At 32.1% G+C, this 22,788-nt stretch overlaps 1 protein-coding gene across 3 annotated transcripts in view; it reads right to left on the minus strand.

Moving 5' to 3' along the window:
- LRRC40 (leucine rich repeat containing 40) overlaps window positions 1-22,788 on the minus strand; it is a 56,709-nt gene that overhangs the window by 32,194 nt on the left and 1,727 nt on the right. For all 3 annotated transcript variants that reach the window (XM_063104877.1, XM_063104879.1, XM_063104878.1), the window contains exons 2-9: window positions 16,657-16,838; window positions 15,763-15,836; window positions 13,691-13,820; window positions 10,101-10,224; window positions 6,562-6,704; window positions 4,343-4,515; window positions 726-813; window positions 562-607 (exon numbers count right to left, since the gene is read on the minus strand). In XM_063104877.1, the coding sequence (XP_062960947.1) occupies window positions 562-607; window positions 726-813; window positions 4,343-4,515; window positions 6,562-6,704; window positions 10,101-10,224; window positions 13,691-13,820; window positions 15,763-15,836; window positions 16,657-16,838 (960 nt within the window). The remainder of the gene's footprint in view (window positions 1-561; window positions 608-725; window positions 814-4,342; window positions 4,516-6,561; window positions 6,705-10,100; window positions 10,225-13,690; window positions 13,821-15,762; window positions 15,837-16,656; window positions 16,839-22,788) is intronic.

The following is a 22,788-nucleotide window of genomic DNA, read 5'->3' on the forward strand; positions in this document are numbered from 1 at the left end:
TGTTTTTACTTTTGTCAGAACTTAGCAAAGCTGTGCCTGGATAGAAGATACTCAAACATCTGTCAATATACATACTAATCAATAGAACCCAGATATTATACCCTGAAAGTTAAGTTTTGCTCCTTTTTCAAAGTTAAGTAGTAGGTGCTTACTGAATCTTTGTTATGGTATTTTCTTTCTTTCTTTTTTTTTTTTTTTTTTTTTTTGTCTTTTTCGTGACCGGTACTCAGCCAGTGAGTGCACCGGCCATTCCTATATAGGATCCGAACCTGCGGCGGGAGCGTCGCTGCGCCCCACGGGCTCGGCCCATGATATTTTCTAATTGGCAGGCTTTAACACAAGTAAAGAAATTACAAATAGAACATTATTATTTTGAGTTTAAGGATGTTTTTATAACCTCAGCACACTTAAGGCCTGTAAGGAGTCATAGTTAAGAGTTACACGTGTCAGGACTATTTCCTTTAAATATTTATATCCAGAGTACATTTAAATTTATGTACTGATAACATTTCACCACTTTTCATATAATCCTTCAAAATACAGGTGAAAATAGAAAAGTACCTTTGATCTTGCTTCGTAGATATTTTAGGACTTCTTGGGTTCCTTTCTGAAAGAGTGGAGACAAAGGCACACATTTACCAAGACATACCTTTCAGTTTTATAGATCAACATGTATGTCTAAATTTCAATTTAAAAACAAAGAGCTGAATTCTAAATATACTTACATTTATAACTTCTCTTCGAATGGTTCTCAAAGGATTTCCTTCCAGTGCCAGGAATTTCAAATGAAGGTTTCCCAATGAATAGGGTAGACTACAAAAGATTTCATTGATTTTTGGGAAAACATTGTGACAAACAATATTTCATATAATAGTCTCAAAGAAGGCCCAAGTAATGCAGGTCTAAATATTTCCCCTCAAGATAAATGCTGAACAAATAAAAGAAAATCTAAATTTGTTTTCAAAAGTATCATACTGAGATTGCTAAAAAAGAATGTGACCTATAAAGCATTTGCTAAATTGTAGCACTAAAAAGTAAGTGTTAAAAATATAACTTAAGTAAATGTTAAAAATATAAATTTGATATCTTAAATCAGTGATTCAAGAGCCATCCTCACTGACACTAAATGTTTTGATTTTGCACAACCAGGAAGCAAAAAAAATTCTTTCTAAGTGAAAAAATATGATAAACAGTCTTTAAAGTAATTTCAGAGCACTCAATTCATGTTTTCAATCAGTAAAGACATTTTTACCTTCGGCACACAAAAAGATAATCCATTTATAATATAAATATTCAATCTCAATACTAGACATCTACAAAATACTAGGCATTGGTGTAGGGATATCAAGATTCTTGCCTTTAAGTTCTCAGTTGAACAATAGAAAAATTAACATATATGTGTAACTAAAATATAATAAATAAGAATTATCTTACATTGCTGGTAAGAATAAAAATAGTACTGCCACTTTGGAAAGCAGTCTTTTAAAGTTAAACATACACTTATCATGCAACTAAGCAATCCCACTACTACATATTTACTTAAGAGAAATGAAAATAATGTCCACACAGAGACTTGCACATAAATGTCCACAATAGTGAAAAAAAAAAATGAAAACAACCCAAACGTCTACCAACTAACTAGTGAAGAGAAATAAATTATGGTATATCTGTACAATGGAATAACACTCAGCCATAAAAATGAATGAACTATTGATAAACACAACCACATGAATGAATCTCGAAAGCTTTATGCTACACGAAAGAAGCCAGAGACAAAACCTACATTCTCTGTGATTCCATTTATATATTCTAAAAAGGCAAAAAACTACAGTAACAGACCATATCAGTGGTTAATAGAAGTTGGGGGTATGGAAAGAGAATTGACTGCAAAAGGTATGAGGACACAAAATGTTCTACATGACTGTAACGAAGATTTCATTTTATGTAAGACAGCAAATAGAAATGATATAAAAAAGTAAGACAAATGCTAAACAAACTTGCTATGAGCAGAGGTATAGAAATTAGCAGGGGGTTAAGGGAGAGAAGGGAGTAGCAAAACCTGGATTTAGGTTTAAAAAGAAGAACAAGTTTCTATTAGGCAGTGAGGCAGGAAAAAGGCATTCTAGGGTAAGGGAACAGAATGAAGAAGGAGTTGATATATTTACAGTTCTGTGTAGTTAGGTAGCAAGATATCGGTAAGAGTGAAAAATGATAGAGAATGAATGAAGTCTGATTGTAAGACACCCTTGAATGTTATGCTAAGAAGTCTAAACTTTATCTTACAAGACAGTGGTTCCCAATTGCTGACTGGAAGACTAGATGTAGCAAAACCTCCTAGGAATTGTTTTTTAAAAAACAGGCCAGCTGCCAAAAAAAAAAAAAAAATTCTAGTGCCTCAGAATCTTTTTTTTCTTAATGTTTCTCAAATGATTGATACATAGCCATATTTAGGAGAACCACTAAAACTTTTTAAGTAGAAGAATGATCTAATAATTTGTATTTTATAGAAAACTACTCTAGGAGCAGTGTGGGATCGATATTTTAGTTAGAGGAGATTCTGGAGGTGTGCAAAATGAATAGAATTGTCTAATATCTCAGAAATATTGGGTTAGGGGAAAAGAAAAAACTAATATTTACTAAATACCAGTATGGTCTAGGCCCTTTATATCCAGAGTTCTGAAAAAAGGAACATATATATATCAGAAATATGTGTACTAAGTACATTATTATTTATCTAATTTTGGGTTTGGTTTTTGTTTTAAATGTTTGGCTTCCACTGCTTTCATACAGTTGACTTAACAAAACTGCCATGGAAAAAAATTCGTATGTCAATATTTATAACAGACAAAAGTATTTCGTTCATTCCTTGTAGGATAAAACACTTTTAGAGATATCCAGGTCACTTATTAATTTTGTCATATATGAGTGAAAAGGTGGTTACTATCCAAGTATTCAAATTTATGTTCAGGACATACCATATCCCATATGTACACTGTGGGAACAATTCTGATCCTTAAAAATATTTATTAAAATATACACATAGAAGAAAATAACCCTTGCCTAACTATTCTCCTTCTGTGAATAGCATGCCATCTTTATGGTATCCAAGCTCAAAATCTCAGATGTCTCATTAGTGTATAATCGTAGGTAAGTCTGCATCTTATTTTTTGTTATCTATAAAATAATTACATTTCTAAATATCATGGAGCTATAATTTTTTATGATACTTTGCCCATCACCCTTCTCTTTCCTATCTCCAACACAGCCAATCAGCTGCTAAATACCTCTTATTTTAACTCATCATGCCTCTCACATCTGTCCTCTTCTTTCCATTCTCACTGCCACCACAGTTCAGGTCCTCTTTACATAAGAGAGAAATCTACACAGCTGTCAATACAATGAACTGGATATAGCAAGTGCTCTTTAGTGATAAATAGTATTAGATTAATCTAATAGAGTTTTATTTAGATTTCTCATCTACAGAACACTCCTATCCAATGTATCCAAACTGCTACCGTCAGTTTATTTTTTACAATGAGACTATAATCAAATTGTTTCTTCTCATAATCTGTCACTAGCTCTCTATCACTTAACTAGTAAAAACTGACTCTTCACAGGCCTTTCAAGGGCCTCTTCCACATGGCTTCAAATTACTTTTCAAGTCCTAAATTCTCACAACCTCCCTATTTGGACCCAATTTAGTATTCCCAAAGCCATATTTGTGCTGCTTACTCCTGCCACCTTACATGTACACTTAAAAATCCCAGTCATCCTTTAAAGATCATATGATGAGACTAGTTGTATGACCCTGAAAGTAAGTTCTTAAATTTTGTGCTCTAGGCAATTAACTTGCCTCATCCTAATCCCAATCTTGAAGATCATCTAAAAGTGACTTCTATAAAGTGTTCCCAATTCCTCCCAATAAATTGTGATTCTTGTAAATCCTTTAAGCCTCAAAAACATTTTAAATCTCTTATGTTTTTACATTATTTAACAAATTCAACAAACATTTACCAGGCACTTTTTATGTGCTAAGGCACTGATCTAGGAGTTGGAGATATAGCAGTGAAATACAAGAGATAAAAATCCAGCCTTCCTAGAGTTTAGTTCTATTGGGTTAGAGTAACTTATAAATACACCTGCTTCTATTAGCATATCAAGCTCACTGCCAAGGATAAAATCTAATTAATTTTTTTTTTGTCTGCACATAATACCTGCTCAATAAATATTTAGTGAATTCAATTTTAAAGAAAGGACCACTCATGCTTTTCACAAGTATTTTAACTTATGAATTATAACCAAATACAGACATGATTTTTATTCATTTGATCTTTAAACTTACCTACTAATATCATTGTTGCTTAGGTCAAGCCTTTCCAAAGACTGTAGTAGTATAATCTCATCTGGAACAGATTTCAACTTGTTATCCCTCAGGTCTAGCACAAGGATAGAATTCAGATGCTTAAGATGTTCTGCCCCTAAAATTTCAATCTGGTTTTCACTTACGTGCAATTCCTACAAAACCAAAGATCAATTATATATATTTCTGTATTCGGTTTTATATTAGATAATAAAAATTAAATTGTGGGTACTCTCAATTTCAAATAATTGAAAAAACACATAGAGAAAACACAACACTAATTACTAAGTTGCTTAAATTTTCAATTACATTTAAGCTATCTTACAGCTAAAGAAAAATTTTCTGGCAATTTAAAAATAAAGATTAAAACTGGCAGAAACATAAAGTTTACAAAAACAAAGCAGGGAAATGATTTAATAGTTACTCCTATAGAGTTAATAAAAATGCAAATCCAAAAACTATACTGTTAGTCCATTTCTGTTGCTTATAATAGAAATATCTGAACTGGGTAATTTGTACAAAAAATGAATTTTTATACTTGCAGTTTCAGAGGCTGGGAAGTCCAATGTCCAGGGAACACATCTGATGAGAGCTCTTTGGTGGTGATTTCAGTGACGCAGGGTATCACGGAGCAAAATGGCGGAGCTGAGAGAAAGATTCTCATATGCTCTCCTTTTAAAGCATTCAGAACCATGCCCATGACCACCATTATTAATCCATTTGCTAGGCATGGTCCTCAGAATCTAATCACCTCTTCAAGGCCCCACCATTCAATTACCATAACAGGATTTCCCATCCTCAACAGTTACAATGGGGATTAAGCATCAATGACTTAAAACTTGGAGGACACAATTCAATCTGTATCATACACTGATAAATAAAGTTTCAAGACAAAGTAACATCAGTTCAAAAAGTTATTTAATATTATTTTTTGTTGGGTTTTTTTTCTGTTGTTTTTTTTTTTTGTCTTTTTCGTGACCGGCGCTCAGCCAGTGAGCGCAATGGATCCGAACCCGCCGCCGGAGCGTCCCTGCGCTCCCAGCGCCGCACTCTCCCGAGCGTGCCACGGGCTCGGCCTAAAAAGTTATTTAATATTATAATCAGTATGTTATTTAACATTTTCACTAGTGATTATTGTATATACTGATTTCCCATTAACAGAATCTACAATTATTAGATGTTAAATTAGTTAACCTTATTAAATGAAAACTTTTTCAATTCTCTTTATCACGGTCACCATTCTGTTTAAAAGAGACTCTTTTAACACTGATGCATAAAAGTATTAAGTAAAGAAAACACAGTAAATTTAGAAGACAGTATTAATGCTATATACTTGCTATGGGTTGAATGTGTCCTCTAAAGGTTCATGTGTTGGAGACTTGATCTCCATTGTAACAATGTTAAGAGGGTGTGAAATCCTATTATGATAATTGAAAGGTGGGGTCTTTAGGAAGTGATTAGATTATGAGGACTTTATCCTCTTGAATGGATTAATCCATTGATAGTTTAAGGGGTGGTAGTGGGTGCTAATGGGCATGGTTCTGCTGGCTTTAAAAGGAGAGCAAATGAGGAGGTTAGCTCTCTTTTGTTCAGGCCATTCACCATGTAATACCCTACATTGCTATGAAGAATCATCACCAAGAATAAGGCCCTCATCAAATGTGTTCCTTGGACTTTGGACTTCCTAGCCTTCAAACCATAAGAAATAAATTTCATTTCTTTATAAATTACACAGTTTCAGGTATTTCATTATAAGCAACAGAAACAAACTAATACAATACATAAAGACAAAAAAAGTAATTAATTTTAAACAGACCTGATTATGATCAGGTAAATGTGAGAAGTGACAACTTATAGAATTAGGTATGTCTTCATTATTGGTATTCCAGGTCTCCTACAATATGTATGGTATGGCCCTAATTTATCATTGTATCCTCATTATCTACTACTTCTCCAGTTAGAAAGTACTTATCAGATGAAACAGACAAATCCCTATTTTTTAAAATTAATAATTATTTTACTAACAATACCACTAATGTTAATAGTCATATTAAAATTCTGAAGAATATTAAGAAAGGAAAAACATATTTACAGCTAATACATATTCCCAATGTAAAACCAGATTAGCTCCTTTTAAAAAAGTTCATTTTCAAAATTAACTTTTAGAACATAAAGTTATTTAAAAATTAACTAAATAGTACCTTCAATAGTCTACAAGAAGGAAATTCTGGTAGAAAATGTAATTTATTTCTCCGCAAATAAAGCAATTCTAGTGATTCCATGTCAGCCAATTCAGGAGGTATAGTTTCCAAGAGATTTGAATTACAATCCAAGTGTTTTAATCCTGTAATGTATATTCAGTGAAAAACAAAAATACTTTAATAAGGAAAAAAAAATTAGTCTATGATTGTATGCAACTTCAAAGAATGTATGAGAAATCACCATGAGGACTTAAACCAGTACCATTGTATACCATTATAATAATCAAGAATACTAGAATGCCAATAAACTAAATAAATGTAAATTAGGTTCTTTTACATTTAGTTATAATTAAAGAGAAACGATATTAAAATTAATATTTAATAATAGTCCAGTTCATCTTTGTAATACATTTAAAAAATAAAGGCCTCTAGTACTCTAAAACACATACAGTATACATTTATTATTTACCTCAATTATTACCCACTTTTAAAAAGAAAAAGTTTAATGTAATTAAAGACATATAGACACATATACATACTGGTTGAATGAATGGATGTCAAGTAACCCTAGCTAGTAATGGCTTAGATACATCTGTATTTTAGGCAAGTTAACTTTTCGCCAAACAGCCTTGAATTTCTATGTATTCCTTCCCATTCTTCTATCTATCCATACTATCTTCCTCTCTCTTTCCCTGACCCTCTTTCCTTCCTTTCTTCTTTTTTTTTTAATTACTTGCTTTTCCTAATGTCTTAGATAATATGCCTGACAAGAATGTATACTATAGCTCAGGAAGAATGTCCTTACTTACAGCACTTCTCTCTTAACCTCCTGATCTTTCTTAAAAGGCAGAACAGAAAACAAAAATGGAGAAAGGTAAAGGGTCTTCCTTCCCTTCAAACTTCAATAAGCAGTTTTCTCCCTAATGCATATTAAAGATTATTCCATTTATCATGATCACCATACGTTCTCCAAAAACTCACTCTCAACTCTCTAATTTGAATAGGCAATATGCATTTTACAACTAATTTTCCTGTGCTTTAAGCCTGTCAATTTTGACATAATTCAAGACTGGGCTGATATGAAAGAAAAGGCTACTTTAGAAGTATATGAAGAAGCTAACTGCTTTTCAAGACAAATACAGTAGGACTACTTTCAATTAATAATGTAATAATTTATATATTATTTGACTAGAGTACTGAGGAAAAAAATGTCATAATCTGATCCATCCCAAATCCAGTAAATTCTATAAAGAAAAGTTTGTTTTAAAGTTACAGACTATAACAAATGTTTACATCTAAGAGCACTGATTTAGTATGCAGTATGCAGTGGTAGGAGCAACGTAGATGAATAACAGGATTTAAGCACTGGCTCTGCAATTTCTAGGTTTGTGTATCTTTAAAATTTAAAACATACACATTCCAGCTATACTACAAAACTGTTGTGATGGTAAAATGATATATACAAAAGGATGTGAGTTATACAGGACCATATGAATATAAGATATTGTTTTAGGGATCCAGTCATTAGTAGTGAAATAAATAAATGTCGTACTGGTGATAGCTTAAAAGTATCGCTGTCATGGCTGAGGAACAGAAAGTTCCTGATCATTAATTACACAGCATATTAGAATAACTGCTATAAACTCAAAGTATTTTTCTACTGATTTCTCTATATGTTACTATTTCTCAAGATACTTCCACTCAGTTTTTGAAAAAAAAATTCATGCTTCTTATATCTTCATTCCAGATGTCATATTTTACGCTTAGCTTTATAATACCTTTGTTGAAAAATGGCAAAGACAAGTAGAATCTTAACTACTGAGATCACAGGCAGAGGCTCCCCAAAAATGTCAATTTGTTAATGGCAGATTTAACTTATGCACTCCTATTATATGAATATATGAGAAATAACCATTAATCTAAAGTGAAATAACACAATTTTATAAATTCACCTCAAAATAATCTGTATTCAGTGGTAGGAAATCACTTCGATGACTTCCTCCACAAAAAGGAGGTTGTAAAAAATGAAGAGGGTTTACATATGACTAGCAAAAAAAGAGTGTATAAGGTAAATAGTCTACAGCTGACAAACAGTGTAGTTATCAACCAAGAAATAGTAATAGTTTGCCTTTACATTTTTTAAATTATTTTTTTAATTGACACACATTAATTATACATATTTATGGGATACAGAGTTATATTTCAATACAAGCCTAAATATGTGATGATCAAATCAGGGTAATTAGCATATTTGTTATTGCAAAAATTTATCATTTCTTTCTTATGAGAGCATTTGAGCTCCTCTCTTCTAGCCACTTGAAAACATACAATAAATTATTGTTATAGATACTTAGCAGTATTGTAGACCACTAGAACTCATTTTTCTTATCTAACTGTAAATTTGGATCTGTTAACTGACTTCTCATCTCCCTTCCCCCCTTCCCTTCCCAGCCTCTAGTAACCACAATTCTGCTTTCTATATCTGTATCCCTATGTTTATTGTGAGAGTATTCACAATAGCCAAGATGTGGAATCAACCTAGGCGTCCACTGACAGATGAATGGATAAAGAAAATGTGGTATATATGCACAGCAAAATACTACTCAGCCGTAAAAAAGAATGAAATCATGTCATTTGAGGCAACATGGATGAACCTGGAAGACATTATGTTAAGTGAAATAAGTCAGGCACAGAAAGATAAACACCACATGTTCTCACTCAAATGTGGGATTTAAATATACGTAAATTAATTAATTAAATTTTTAAAATTTTTAATTTTAATTTTAGAAAAAGTTGAGCTTATAGAAATAGTTAGCCTTTAAACAAAAATATCACTATAATGATTCTGTACTCTAAGTATTCTAATATGATGAAGTACACTTATTTAAAAGGTGCTCAAATGTACCTTAATTTTTTTATCCCTTAATATTAGTTCTACAGTATTTTAAATATGAGAGTTCAACAGTTAACTTCAATAGAACCACTAAACTTTGGCTGTTTTTTTTAAAAAAAAAGGATTGATGACCTGGGCCCTCTGGCAAAACAGGATTATCTTGTGGGGCTGGCTGGTTAGCTCAGCTGGTTAGAGCATGGTGCTGATAACACCAAAGTCCAGGGTTCGATCTCTGTGCCAGAGAGCTGCCAAAACAACAAACAAAAAGACTATCTCTTGACATTATTACTTACAGACCACGAGGAGGCTACAGCTCTAATATAACTACATGTCACAGGTGGATTCACCTCTTAACAGCACAGCTCAAAACCTTAATTTCTCAGGAATATAATTTTACTACAATTCATAATCATATTTTCTTTTCCTCCTTTCGATATGTCTAAGTATCTTTTTGATAGTACTTCTTTAGGCAGTTGCTAGACAATAATAGTCTGGAGAAAATCTGACTAATTGCTATTGTTTGCATTTACCACCATAAAAATGTACTACTTTATTTGTCTGCTGCTATGTTAAAAATTATTTTTCTAAATGCAAAGTTGCATCAACTTCAAATTTATGTATTTTTTTTAAAATAAAGAAGATTTACTTTTCATTCTACTTATTTCTCCTGGCAAACTCTTCAGCTGATTACTGGAAAGATTGAGTCGCACCAGACTGGATAGAGAAGAAAAACTAGCAGGAACAGTTGTAAGACGATTGTTCGAAAGATCCTTTAAAAAGAAAAAGAAAGAATGAATGAATGAATAAATTTTAAAAAAAAAAAGATCCCTAAAGGGATTTCAGAATTTTGAGGGAACTACAACATAAAAGAAACTACTTCAGAGGTGAGTTTTGTAACCCTCATTCACTGACAATTTCACAGATTATCATTCATTTTAACATTCTTTTTCAAGATCTGCAAGCCATCTGTGTCCATCAATGCGGTAGACAAGAATCAGAATGAATTCTGACTTCAAAAACATTTTATGAGGCCGACCTGTGGCTCACTTGGGAGAGTGTGGTACTGATGACACCAAGGCCATGGTTTCAGATCCCTGTATGGGGATGGCCGGTTGGCTCACTTAGGAGAGTGTGGTGCTGACAACACCAAGTCAAGGGTTAAGATACCCTTACCCCTCATCTTTAAAAAAAAAATTTTACAAAAAGGTTTCTGTTAAAAGTCATGCTATATCATGCATAATGTTTTCAATGCATAAATCCATTTGTTCATCTAATATTTATTGAGTACCTATGAATTAGGCATATTATTGGTAAACCATAATATAAAGTGAAAACCATCTTTGTAAGAAAGAAAAATTCCTGAAAGAAAGAAAAATAAAGCTAATAAAATGGTCATTTGAATTTTTGAGGAAAAAATATTCTCTCTTGGTTCTTCTGCTAACCTCAGCAAGTCTGCTTTGACTAAGACCACAAGTCTACTCTCTACTTTTAACTCATTCAAGCTTTCATAATTAATCTCTATACCTTGATGTTTCTTAAAATCTTTACGTTTCTGTTTTTTCTTTAAAGTTATGAGAGGACTTTTTTTTTAAACTCCCTTTGAAAGACAATGTTACATTTCATACCTGTTGTGGATACTAAAAAAATTTAAAAATAAAAATAAATAAATAAAAGACAATGTTATGAATCAATTCTTTTTTTTTTTTTCTTTTTTAAAGTTGTTTGAGCACAAGGTAATTCTTTTAACACTTGAATTAGGTGTAAACTTCTCTACAAAGTGTAGGAAGAGCCCATGGCAACAAAAAATAAGAAAAAAAATGACTTAAAGGAACTATATTCTGAAAGCTTTTATTTAGTCCAACATTAAACAATTGCATTCTGTTACTCTGAATAAATACAGAAGATAAAAAGAAGGTAAAAATGCTGGATCAGCTCATTTTTTAAAAAACATACCATTATTACAACAATATTATCACAATATTGTCTGTAACGCTAAACATAACATAATTTACAACTCCAATACTACAAATGCTAAGAATCAAGAGACTGCTAATAAATAAATGTTTTGTGATATCAAAAGTTACTGAGAATCAGCCAAGCCCGTGGCGCACTCGGGAGAGTGTGGCGCTGGGAGCGCAGCGATGCTCCCACCGCGGGTTCGGATCCTATATACGAATGAACGGTGCACTCACTGGCTGAGTGCCTGTCACGAAAAAGACCAAAAAAAAAAAAAGTTACTGAGAATAAATGCAATGTCATATCCTGGATTTGATCCTGGAACAAAAAAAAGGACAAGAGTAGAATAACTGGGGAAATCTGTATAAAATCCAGTTTAGTTACTAGCATTGTACCGATGTGAATTTCTGATTTTTTGCAAATGTCCCATGGTTATATAAAATGGTAACATTAGGGGAACCTGGGTGAAGGATATATGGGAACTCTCTTTACTATACTTACAACTTTTCTATAAATCTAAAATTATTCCAAAATAGAAAGCTTAAAAAGTTACTGGAAAAGAAACTAATTCAGAAATTCTCGAAGCATTTTAAAGAACCCAGTCATTCTAATAAACTCCCCTCTAGTCAACAGAACTACTAATAAAGTTAAATATTTAATTATTGCGGTTAATAATTAAGTTAGATGTAAAACATAAGTATACTGTATTTAAATTAATCTATATTTATGCCAAGTCATTCCTTAAATATTTATTTAGTACCATTATGCTAAGCAGTTTTTATATAACTTTAAGAAATATTACTATTTTAAATGATTACACGTGATTTTATACTTTTGATCTGTTCTAATATATTGCTGCCTACATTTATGACCTATCTGATACTAAGTCCTTAAGAACACAATCTCAAATGAAATATCCTCTCATTATGCAAATGACTTTGGGAACCCATAAGGGAGAAACTGGAAACTTCATTTATTATAAGGTTTCCTTTCAGCTTTCAACTCTAATGGACACTTTCTTTTTTTGAATTAATTGCTCTTTTACCACCCATTTTTATAAGAAAATCTGATGGCTCCTTCCACTGCCATTCATTTTATCTACCATGGCCTTTATTTTCCAAACCTTATTTCCAGTCTGATCAGACTGAAAAGCAAAGAGACACTAAAGGAATAGTTAAGATGTATATATATTTTGATTTCAAACACTACAGCAGATGACAAATAGATGTACATAAAGAAAAAAACAGAATTGTATAAGGAGTAATTTTTCTTTAATGATAAATAAAATTTAAGGTTAAAATGACATAAGTTTTCCAAAGTTTTTTCTCATGTAAAAGAGGAAAAAACAAGAATGTAATATGAAATAACTTTGTGGAGTAGATATTATATATTATATATTAGAAAGCTCTGATCGAATATAGCTAAAGTCTTCCAGATGGTATTTTAAAGGTGAATTTTATTTCTTTGGTGGTAAAGTGGAAAAAAAAGATGCTCTTAGGAGTCAAATTGTCTTATATTCAAATCCTGATTTTGTTACTTATTAGTCAAGTGACCTTTGATAAATTTCCTCTTTTTATAAGCCTTAGCTTCTTACTGTGTTAGGGGATAAAACTATCTACTTCTCCATATGTAAAGTACAAAGCAAAGTGCCACTGTTTTTATTATTCTTAACAATATGATTAAAATGTTTATATTACACTTGGTTAGAGCAAGGCCTTAGTAATACCAAGGTCAAGGGTATGATTCCCCAAACTGGACAGCTGCCAAAAAAAAAAAAAAAAAATGGCATTGCTTTATGGTTATCTGTACATTAGATAAGTGAAACAAAGGGAATAAAAATTTTGCCAGCAAGTATGGCAATTTTGAAAAATAGGGAAGAAAAGGTGGGCCCCAAAGGGATTATCTGGACACTCAGAGGGCAGGAGGGCCATATGTAATATAAAGGAAGAAATGGGAATGGGTATAGAAAAGAGAATTTGTTTGTGCTAGAGACAACTTCTTTCTATTTTGCTAAGCTGTAGAAGCCTCTAATTGCAAAGTCATCCTCATTGCCCCTTTCCCAAACTCTGTTCCTAAATTAAAACTTAAAAGTTGATTTTGTAGCAGGAAAAACAAATTTGTGATTAGTAATTTAGCAATCTAATTGAAATGCACAGTTTCTGATAATCACAAAATCAGCTGTCCATGTTCCCATAATTTCAATCATATATCTAATTTCTTAGCCTGATGAACAATCCCATCAGCCCCAAATTATACAAAAATCAGAAAAGTACAACTTACTAAATCTTCTAAACTGAAAAGTCGTTCAAATCCCTCTGGTATGCAAGTTAGTTCATTATGCTGGAGATAAAGGCCCTTCAGGTTTCTTAGATTTGTAATTTCTTCAGGGAGTATTTTCAGTTTGTTATGGCTATTGATTGATAAAATAAATGCTTAATAATTTGATAACAACACAATATTTATCAAAGGCATTTTTGCTAACCAACTACATATATTCATTACAAAAATGAAATATGGTTACTAAATTTAAGTACTTATCAAAATTCACATCCCAAAAGTTTACACTCATTAAAGTAACAGTAATCTAAAGTAACCAAATTGGAGTTTCAAAGAAAAATAACAGAGAAATAAAGGTTTTTAATCAAACACAAATAATTTGTGAACTTTGATCGCTTGATTTTACACATCATGTAAAGAACATACTGGACTCTTAATTTTTTATACCATATTTGACTTTCAGAATTTTAACAAAAATATGTGCACACACACACTACAGTGAATTACATCTTATACGGAAATTAGGCTTTAAATTTAGCAAAAAATAGCTATTTCTGTTTGAGTGCCTGGCATGTCAAGTTGAATGTAAAATGCAATTCCACCCTACTTTGTACTTGGTCCTAAGTTTTCAGTTTAGCCCTTCTGTAGAGATATTCAGCTTACCGGTTTAGGAGAAGTTCCCAATCACTGAAGATGATATACTCTCTGATGATCAAGAGATGACTGAAACAGTCCCCAGGTTTATTACAACTTAACTATGCACTTATGAATTTTACTCTACTTTAATAGAGTAATGGCCACATAAAGTTAACTTCACAAACAACAGGAAAAAAATGAATAAAGGGGCTTATAATAACCTAGAGTTACATTAAAATAAAATTAGTTGGAACAAAAAGATTTCTTCTAAAATAAGAACCAAAAAAATTGCTAAAAGGTAGTTACTATTGTTGGTTACTTAGCTAAAATCTTTGTATATTTGATAGGGATCTAGTTGGGCAGAGATGTACTTTTAGCTATATATTCCCTCCATCTCCTTTTCTTACCTGACTGCTCCATCCTAAGATTCACACTCTTAAGTTTTGGAATCTAAAGCTCAAGCCCCACCCAATTCATACTTAACTTCCTCTCTCCTTCCTCTCAGCTCTCCCACTCTTGTCTTTGCAGGCCATATCTACGGCTTTGTCTTCTAAGAGTAAGAGGCTCTGATGTAGTTCTAAACAATTAACACCTTTGTATGTATAGATATTTTTACTGATTTATGGTAATTTTAAGTTTGTCACTAAATGAGGACTCTTATTTGAGGGACTGTTTTCTCTCAAACCAGCTAACTTACCTCCAGAAAACAGACTTGACTATATGTGTTAGATAGATCTGTGACCCTATCTACTTTATAAGCCACAGTTTTTTAAACTGTTCTTATAGTACTTAAACCTTATGTTTCTCTTCCTACATGAAATCTCTCCTAATCTCCTTTCCTCTAATCAATGTCTGTATAACTCAGATAACACAAAATTATTCTTTCTTAAGAGTCTGGATGTATATTGGGGAGAAAACAGAGTTAGCTAGAGCCGTAGCTGCCTAGCCTCCCATGTACCTATCCATGATAGTACTAGAAACATAATCATGAAAACCCAGGAGTCATTGAAAAATTTTAAGAACTACTAATATTAAAAACCATAAAATTGTTCATCATTAATGAAAGAACTATTTTATATTTCTTCCTTATTGTTTAACAACTAGATATTTTTCAGAATATCAAACTACCTTAAAACTTGAGATGTTAACAAAATTGTTTTCTAAAATAAGAACCACTAAAAATTGTTTTGTAAAAATAAAACAAAAAGCATTAAAAAAAACCCCAACTAGCCTTAAATTCATAAAATCAGAAAATATATAGGAAATTCTAAAACTAAAAAGAAAAACAATCTAACAATTAAAACTTAAAATTCTTATTCTGCTTTAACCTATTTCTGAGATAATACAAAGATATTTTCTAAGGTTAGAAAAAAATTAAAGAATATTAGATTTACACCATTATAATAGCAATATTAGAAATAAATAAGCTTAAATTTTACCTGACATTAAGTTTCTGAAGATTTTCTAGTTCTCTTATAGCTGAAGGAAGAGATGTCAGCTGATTATCATGTATCTAAAAGTTATTAAAAGACAAAGTCAATATTCTTAATTTTATAATTATACAGAAATGATATGACAAGGGAGAGGGAGACTTCTCTCATTCTCTTACAGAATCATTGTTTTTAAGGAAGAAGGAAACTTAGAGTAGGCCAATCCATTTGTTTTACAAAACAGTAAATAAAAACTTCTTTAGAAATTTGACTATTTAGATCCAACTTTTTCACACATTATTGGAGGATTTTTGATGTAGCTAAGAAAAGCATGCCAAAAGTCTGTAGATTCTGAAATAAACTACTCATGCTTTATTTTACCACATGACATAGCAACTAGAGCATAAAAGGAAAGTACCTGAATTAAAAAATAAAAATAAAAAATTAGATTCAATAAAGTCAATAAGGTTGAAGCCAAGTTTCAAAAAAACAAACAAAAAACTATCCTAAGTACTTGCTTTAATGTCTAAAATAATGATGATAAAAATAACAACAATAAGAAAAAAGATGAGCAGAAGCAACCACTTGTTAAATACTAATTCTGTCTGTTACCATTAAGTCATTTAATTCTAAGAAAAATTTTTTAAAATAAGTAGTATCAGTTTAGGATTATAGATGTGAAGACTAAGGCATAAAGAGGTAACTCTCCTTCGGCAGTCAAAATTAGAAATGTGGTATTCTGACTCTACACTCTTAACCATTATTCTGTGTCTAACGTAATGATGTGTTACTTGTTCTTGTATTCTACCAACTCAACATAAAAGTTTTTCTGCTTAAAAAAAACTGAATTTAGTTTTGGAATCTGTTCAACTAATAACTCATATTTACAGTCGGTCAACTTACATCAAGAACAGTCAGTGCAGGCAGGAGTCGGAGGTCCTCTGTAAGTGACTGAAGTTTATTGTTTGATATGATTAGTTTGGTTAAATCCGTCTGTTCCCACCATCTTTCAGTAGCACTGAATGAAAGAGTCTGATTAGCTTCCTCTGGGATATCCACATTTATTCTCCAGACACACTGGGGCACTGTTTCCATCACCACCACAAAGAAAGGAAGGAGGGAAAGAAAGATGGAAGGAAGGAAGGAAAGAAGTAGACACTAAGTGACATACTATTGTAACAGCTATTCAGTTTATCTACTGAAAAACAATTTCTGAAACAAAAAATTTCAAATAAGCCAAACAGCAACAAATTGCAACAAAAGTTGATTTTATTCAAAAGCAGACAATATAATATGTATTTTACATATTAAATCTCACTTTTAAATTCATTCAGTTGTATTTACTAGATGCATACTCTGCACAGCACATTCTGGTATATATAAAAGGCAAATAAATAACACACTCTACCATGATCACAATAGAACAACAGAGAAGGCATAAAAATCAACATTTATATGTAATGTTATAACTTTTATAACAGAAGCATAAACTGTACTAAGGCTCAGAAAGGGCTAGTAACAATAACAACACAAATACCAGGCAATCTTCTAATATACTAACTCATCTAAACCTCATAACAACTCTGTGAGGTAGATGCTACTACTATTTCCATCTCATAGACAAGAAAATGTGGCACAGAGAGAATGTATAATTTACTCATGGTTAGAAGCTAGAAAACACCAGAGATATGATTCAAACTCTGGAAGGGCTATCCTGTCTTGGCTTTCTGTTAATATTTGGGAGGAATATCTGACTTTAGTAGCTACTCTCTATTTTACCTGACATACAATTTAATGTTTTGTTCGACCACACAACATTGTGTTATTCTATTGCAGCAAATGACAATTCCTGCAATATAGCAAATAAGACTGTAAAAAATGAATAGGCAGTGTCCACATTGTCATTACAAAACTTGAAGCTCCAGAAAATAGCTTGCTGTAGTGCTGTAACAAAACTATTTTAAATGGAGTCCTTCATTACTTTACAAAAGTAGTACCACATATACAGATAATGTAGAACCATGAGCTGATATAAATCAAGGCAATCATTGGTTATGCCTTACTGTCACTGACTATCATTTCAAAACCATCAGAAATTAAATGGAAAGGTACAGTCAAAGCTTCAAGTTCAGGACAAAGAAGTACAATTTAGAATGATTTTTCTGATATCATGGCTAGAGAAGCAAAGCATAGCCCCTGAAATCCATGAGACTTATACTCACTCAAAAAAATAAGGTACCTACATTCATACGGGAATAAATAATAAGATCTCTCTCTTAATCCTTCTCTCTGATTAGTCATTCTTTACTTCTCTACTATGCTACCACAGGATCTCCAAAAACTGTGAGTAACACAGAATATGAGCCCAACGTGTTTCTGTTTCTGGATGGACATTTATTTTTAAAGTGAAGCAAAACTAAAAACTTCACTCTTCTCAACTGTTTTGACAGCAAAAGCATCATAAAATTTATCATTATTATTATGGTGTGTAGGTATAGATGGTTGAGGAGGAATGAGAAACATAGATCAGTCAGCAATTGGCATATGAATTTACTGACACCAAAGGAGTCAACAGTAATTGGGATACCTATGTATTTGACTAAAATTAAATATTGCTATGGGGGGGGGGGGGAGACTTCCAATGTGCTATTTAGTGTGAGTCATCAACAAAAAGCTCCAGAACAAAAATCAAAGCAAGACAAAACAAAACACTCAAAAAGAAGATATATAGAAGAAGCTATGTGATAAGCACAATTCTACTCTCAATGACAACAAAGGCAAAATTTTTAAAAAGTATCTGAAATAATAATGACAAAATATTAACACTCATTTAGTGCAGCTGATGTGTATCCATCAAGGGATTGATAATTGTTGATATTATACTATTACTGAACACATACCAATTTGCTTTTATATAAACAATGACTTATTGCTCATTCCTTTCCCCATTAATTGTTTGTGGGGTATCCCAATTTCTTCCAGAGCTTATAGAATCCAGATTCACGTTACTATTGTCCCCCTCCCCCCAATATGAAGAACTAGTAAAAGGTATACATGTAGTCCTAACTATTGAGGAATTCTGTGGAGGCATCCTAAAAGTACATCTAAGCTACAATTTTAAGAAGTTAGAAGAAAAAGCAAATTAAACCCAAAGAATTCAGAAGCAAGAAAATAAAAAGTGGAAATCAATTAAACAGAAAACAATAGAGAAAATAATATAAAACCAATTCTTTAGAAAAGATCAATAAAATTACCTAGACAGATGAAGGGAAAAAAAAGACAAAACAAATTACCAAGATCAAGAATCAAAGTGAGAACAACATTACAGATCCTACAGATGTTAAAAGGATAAGGGTATATTATGACCAACTTTATGCCACTAAATTCAACCACTTAGATAAAATGAATAAATTCCTCGACAGGGAAAAAAGTGCATGACAGAGATAGAAAACCTGAGTAGCCTCGTATCTATTAAAGAAATTAAATTTGCTACTTAAAACATCCCCACTAGGGCTGGCTGGTTAGCTCAGTCGGTTAGAGCATGGTGCTGATAACACCAAGGTCCAGGGATCGATCCCTGTATGAACCAGCCACCCACCGCCACCCTCCATGCCAAAATAAAAATCCACACAAAGAAAACTCCAGGCAGATGGCTTTACTGTGGAATTCTATCAGACATTTAGAGTAAAGATTATACTAATTCTACATAAACTCTTTCAAAAAATAGAGAAAAGAATGATTCCCAATTCATTTTACATGGCCAGCATTATCCCAATATCAAAACAAAACACAAACAAAAAACTTACAGGCCAATGTCCTTAATGTTTATAGACCATAAATTCCTTCACAAATTTAGCAGCTTTATATAAAAAGGATAATACATTATGACCAAGTGGGAGTTATCTTAGGAATACAAATCTGGGTTTAACATTCAAAAATCAAGCAATACAATCTACCATATTAATAGAAAAAAGAGAAACACTATGTGATTGTCAAGAAATGCAAAAAAGCGTCTGACAAAATACAACAATAAAAACTCTCAGAAAACTAGGAACAGAAGGGAACTCCTTCAACCTGATAAAAGGCATTTATGAAAAATCTACAGATAACATCACACTTAATGGTATAAGATTCAATGCTTTCTCTCTAACACAGTATACAAGGCAAGAATGCCCATTGTCACTACTTCAGTATTTTTCTAGAGGTCCTGACCAATGCAGTAGGACAAGAAATAGAAATAAAGGGCATTCAGATAGTAAGGGAAGCAGTATAACTGTCCCTATTAAAAGATAACATGATTGTCTATGTAGAAAATGCTAAGGAATCTGCAAAAAAATTTATATGTAATCAGTGAGTTCATAAAGGTCACAAGATTCAAACTCAATATGCAAAAATCAATTGTGCATATTAGCAACCAACAGGAATTTTTTAAAATGTTTAACGATTTACAATGTAAGACATCCAAAACCATGAAAAAGTGTAAAATTTACAAAATATGTATAAGACACATAGTATGAAAATATGAAACATTGCTGTGAGACTTTAAAGAAGGCCTAGAAAAGTAGAGATATATACCATATAACAACAAGGAAGACTCAATACTGCAAAGATGTCACTTCTCCCCAAAGTGACTTAGAGATTCAGCACAATCCTAATCAAATCCTAATCAAAATTCCAGAAGGCTCTTCTGAAGAAATTAACAAACTGATTCTAAAATGTATGTTGAAATGCAAAAGAACTAAATTAGGTCAAACAATTTTGAAATAGAAGAACAAAATTGTAGGACTTACATTACTTGATTTCAAGTCTTATACAGCTACAGTTATCAAGATGGTGTGGTATTACCATAAGAAAAGACATGCAGGTCAATGGAAAAGAAGAGTTCAGAAAAAATTCCACGTAATAAAATATTGTCAATTGATTTTCAATAATGGTGCCAATATTATTTAATAAAAAATGAACAGTGTTTTCAACAAATGGTACTGGAACAACTGTAAAATCATATTAGTAAAAAATGAACCTAAACCTTTACTTTGTGACACACTCAAAAAATAACTCCAAATAGATCAAAGACTTAAATGGAAAAGATAAAACTAAAAAAATTCTAAAACAAAGCAGAGGAGAAAATCTTCACAGGGTTGGGATTGGCAAAAATTTCTTAAGACTGAAACAGACCTTAGGACAAATCATTAAAGAAAAAAGTGATAAATTGGACTTCATCAAAATTAAAAACTTAGGTTTTTCTAAAGATACCATTAAGAAAATAAGTCAAGGCTGGCCAGTTAGCTCGGCCAGTTAAAGCATGGTATTATAACACCAAGGTCAAGGATTTGTATCCCTGTACTGGCCAACCACAAAAAAAGAGAAAGAAAATCAATCAAGCCACAGATTGGGAGAATATGAGATAAATCTGAGAAGGACTTGTATCCCAAATACGTACAAAGTCTTGAAACTCAATAAGAAGACAAATAGCCCATTTAAAAAAATTGACCAAAAAATTTGAACACTTAACAGAAGATACACAAAAGGCTAACAACAGTGGAAAAGATGCTCAACATCATTAGTTTTTAAGAAAATGCAAATTAAAACCATAAGAGATACTCCAACACGGCCACAAGAATAGCTAATACTAATGACTGGCATACAATATATCTCACAGGGTTGCACTGTTCAATATAACTTTCTACAATAATGGATGTCCTACATCAGCACTACTCAATATGGTACCCACTTGACACATATGGCTACTGGGCACTTGAAATGTGGCTTAAATGACTGAAGAACTTGATTTTTAATTTTATTTCATTTTGACTGATTAAAATTTAAATAGCCACATGTGACTACAGGCTTCCACAATGGACAAAATGGACCTTAACAAATTCTGAAAAAAAGATTTCTTTGCATTTTGGGGGACATATTACTCTTTTTCTACTGACAACTGTTAATTATAGAAATGAGGACTCACAAATGGGTTGATGGGAGAGAACTGTCTAATTTAGGGAAGATACTTAGAAGTAGGTGGGTGAAGAGCCAAAGAAATGAAAAATATGTTTAAAATGGTGTTTACACACAAGGGTAAAAGAATGTGTAGCCAGTAAACTATAGGGACAACAAACCATGAGATTTAAAAATCTTTTTAGACTTTTTTGGGCTATTTCATAGATCACCCACAGTATACAATACTGTTTCCTTAAGGCAGAAAATCATGCTCAGTTCCTCCTAAGGTCTATATCCTAGCCTATGTCAATTCCTATCTTCTAAAAAACTGTAAATACAAGTGTACTTCAAAAAGTTCAGGAAAAATTACAATTAAAAAATAGTAAGAATCTTTCCATGAACTTTTAAAATACCTACATATATTAAACTATGATACATAGTATAACATCATGAACAGACCATTGACCTAAGAGTTAGGGATCTAAGGCTTTTGTTTAAACTGTGCAACTAATCACAATAATCTAACATCTCTGGACCCCAATCTCTTTGTTGATTAATTGAGAGGGCTCCATTGACACTTAGATGATAGGATCTAATAAAAATAGTAAAAAAAAAAAAAGGGTTTTGCTGGGTTTGGGGTAATATTTTGATTATAGATTATCCTACAAATGTCACTCGCTGAACTGTCTACCCAATTATAAGTACTTTAAAAGAATAAATCAAGAAATCAAACCATACATAAAAAATCAGGAAAAGCTCACTGATAAACATTCCAATTTTCTCCACAGTAGTTTATTCATGGCCACCCACAAATGGCCTCATTACATTAAACAAAGCATCCTGTATTGACAAGCCACAATACTGCACTGTCATTTTCAAATTGTCTTTAAAGTTTATTGAGAAAAAAATACACACATACACACACTCCCCAAAGTTAAAGAGTTATATGGAAAGTATTAACTGAGTTGCAGCTTGAGGTTGATTCAAAGGCATACATCTTTGTGGTTTAGACCACCTGAGCCACTGTTAAATTAGAATGCAGGACAGAAACGGTTCTGTCTTGAAGACAGAACCGGTTCTGTCCCCTCCTATTAAATA

This window comes from Cynocephalus volans, chromosome 8 (assembly GCF_027409185.1).
Source record: "Cynocephalus volans isolate mCynVol1 chromosome 8, mCynVol1.pri, whole genome shotgun sequence".
Classification (NCBI taxonomy): domain Eukaryota; kingdom Metazoa; phylum Chordata; class Mammalia; order Dermoptera; family Cynocephalidae; genus Cynocephalus; species Cynocephalus volans.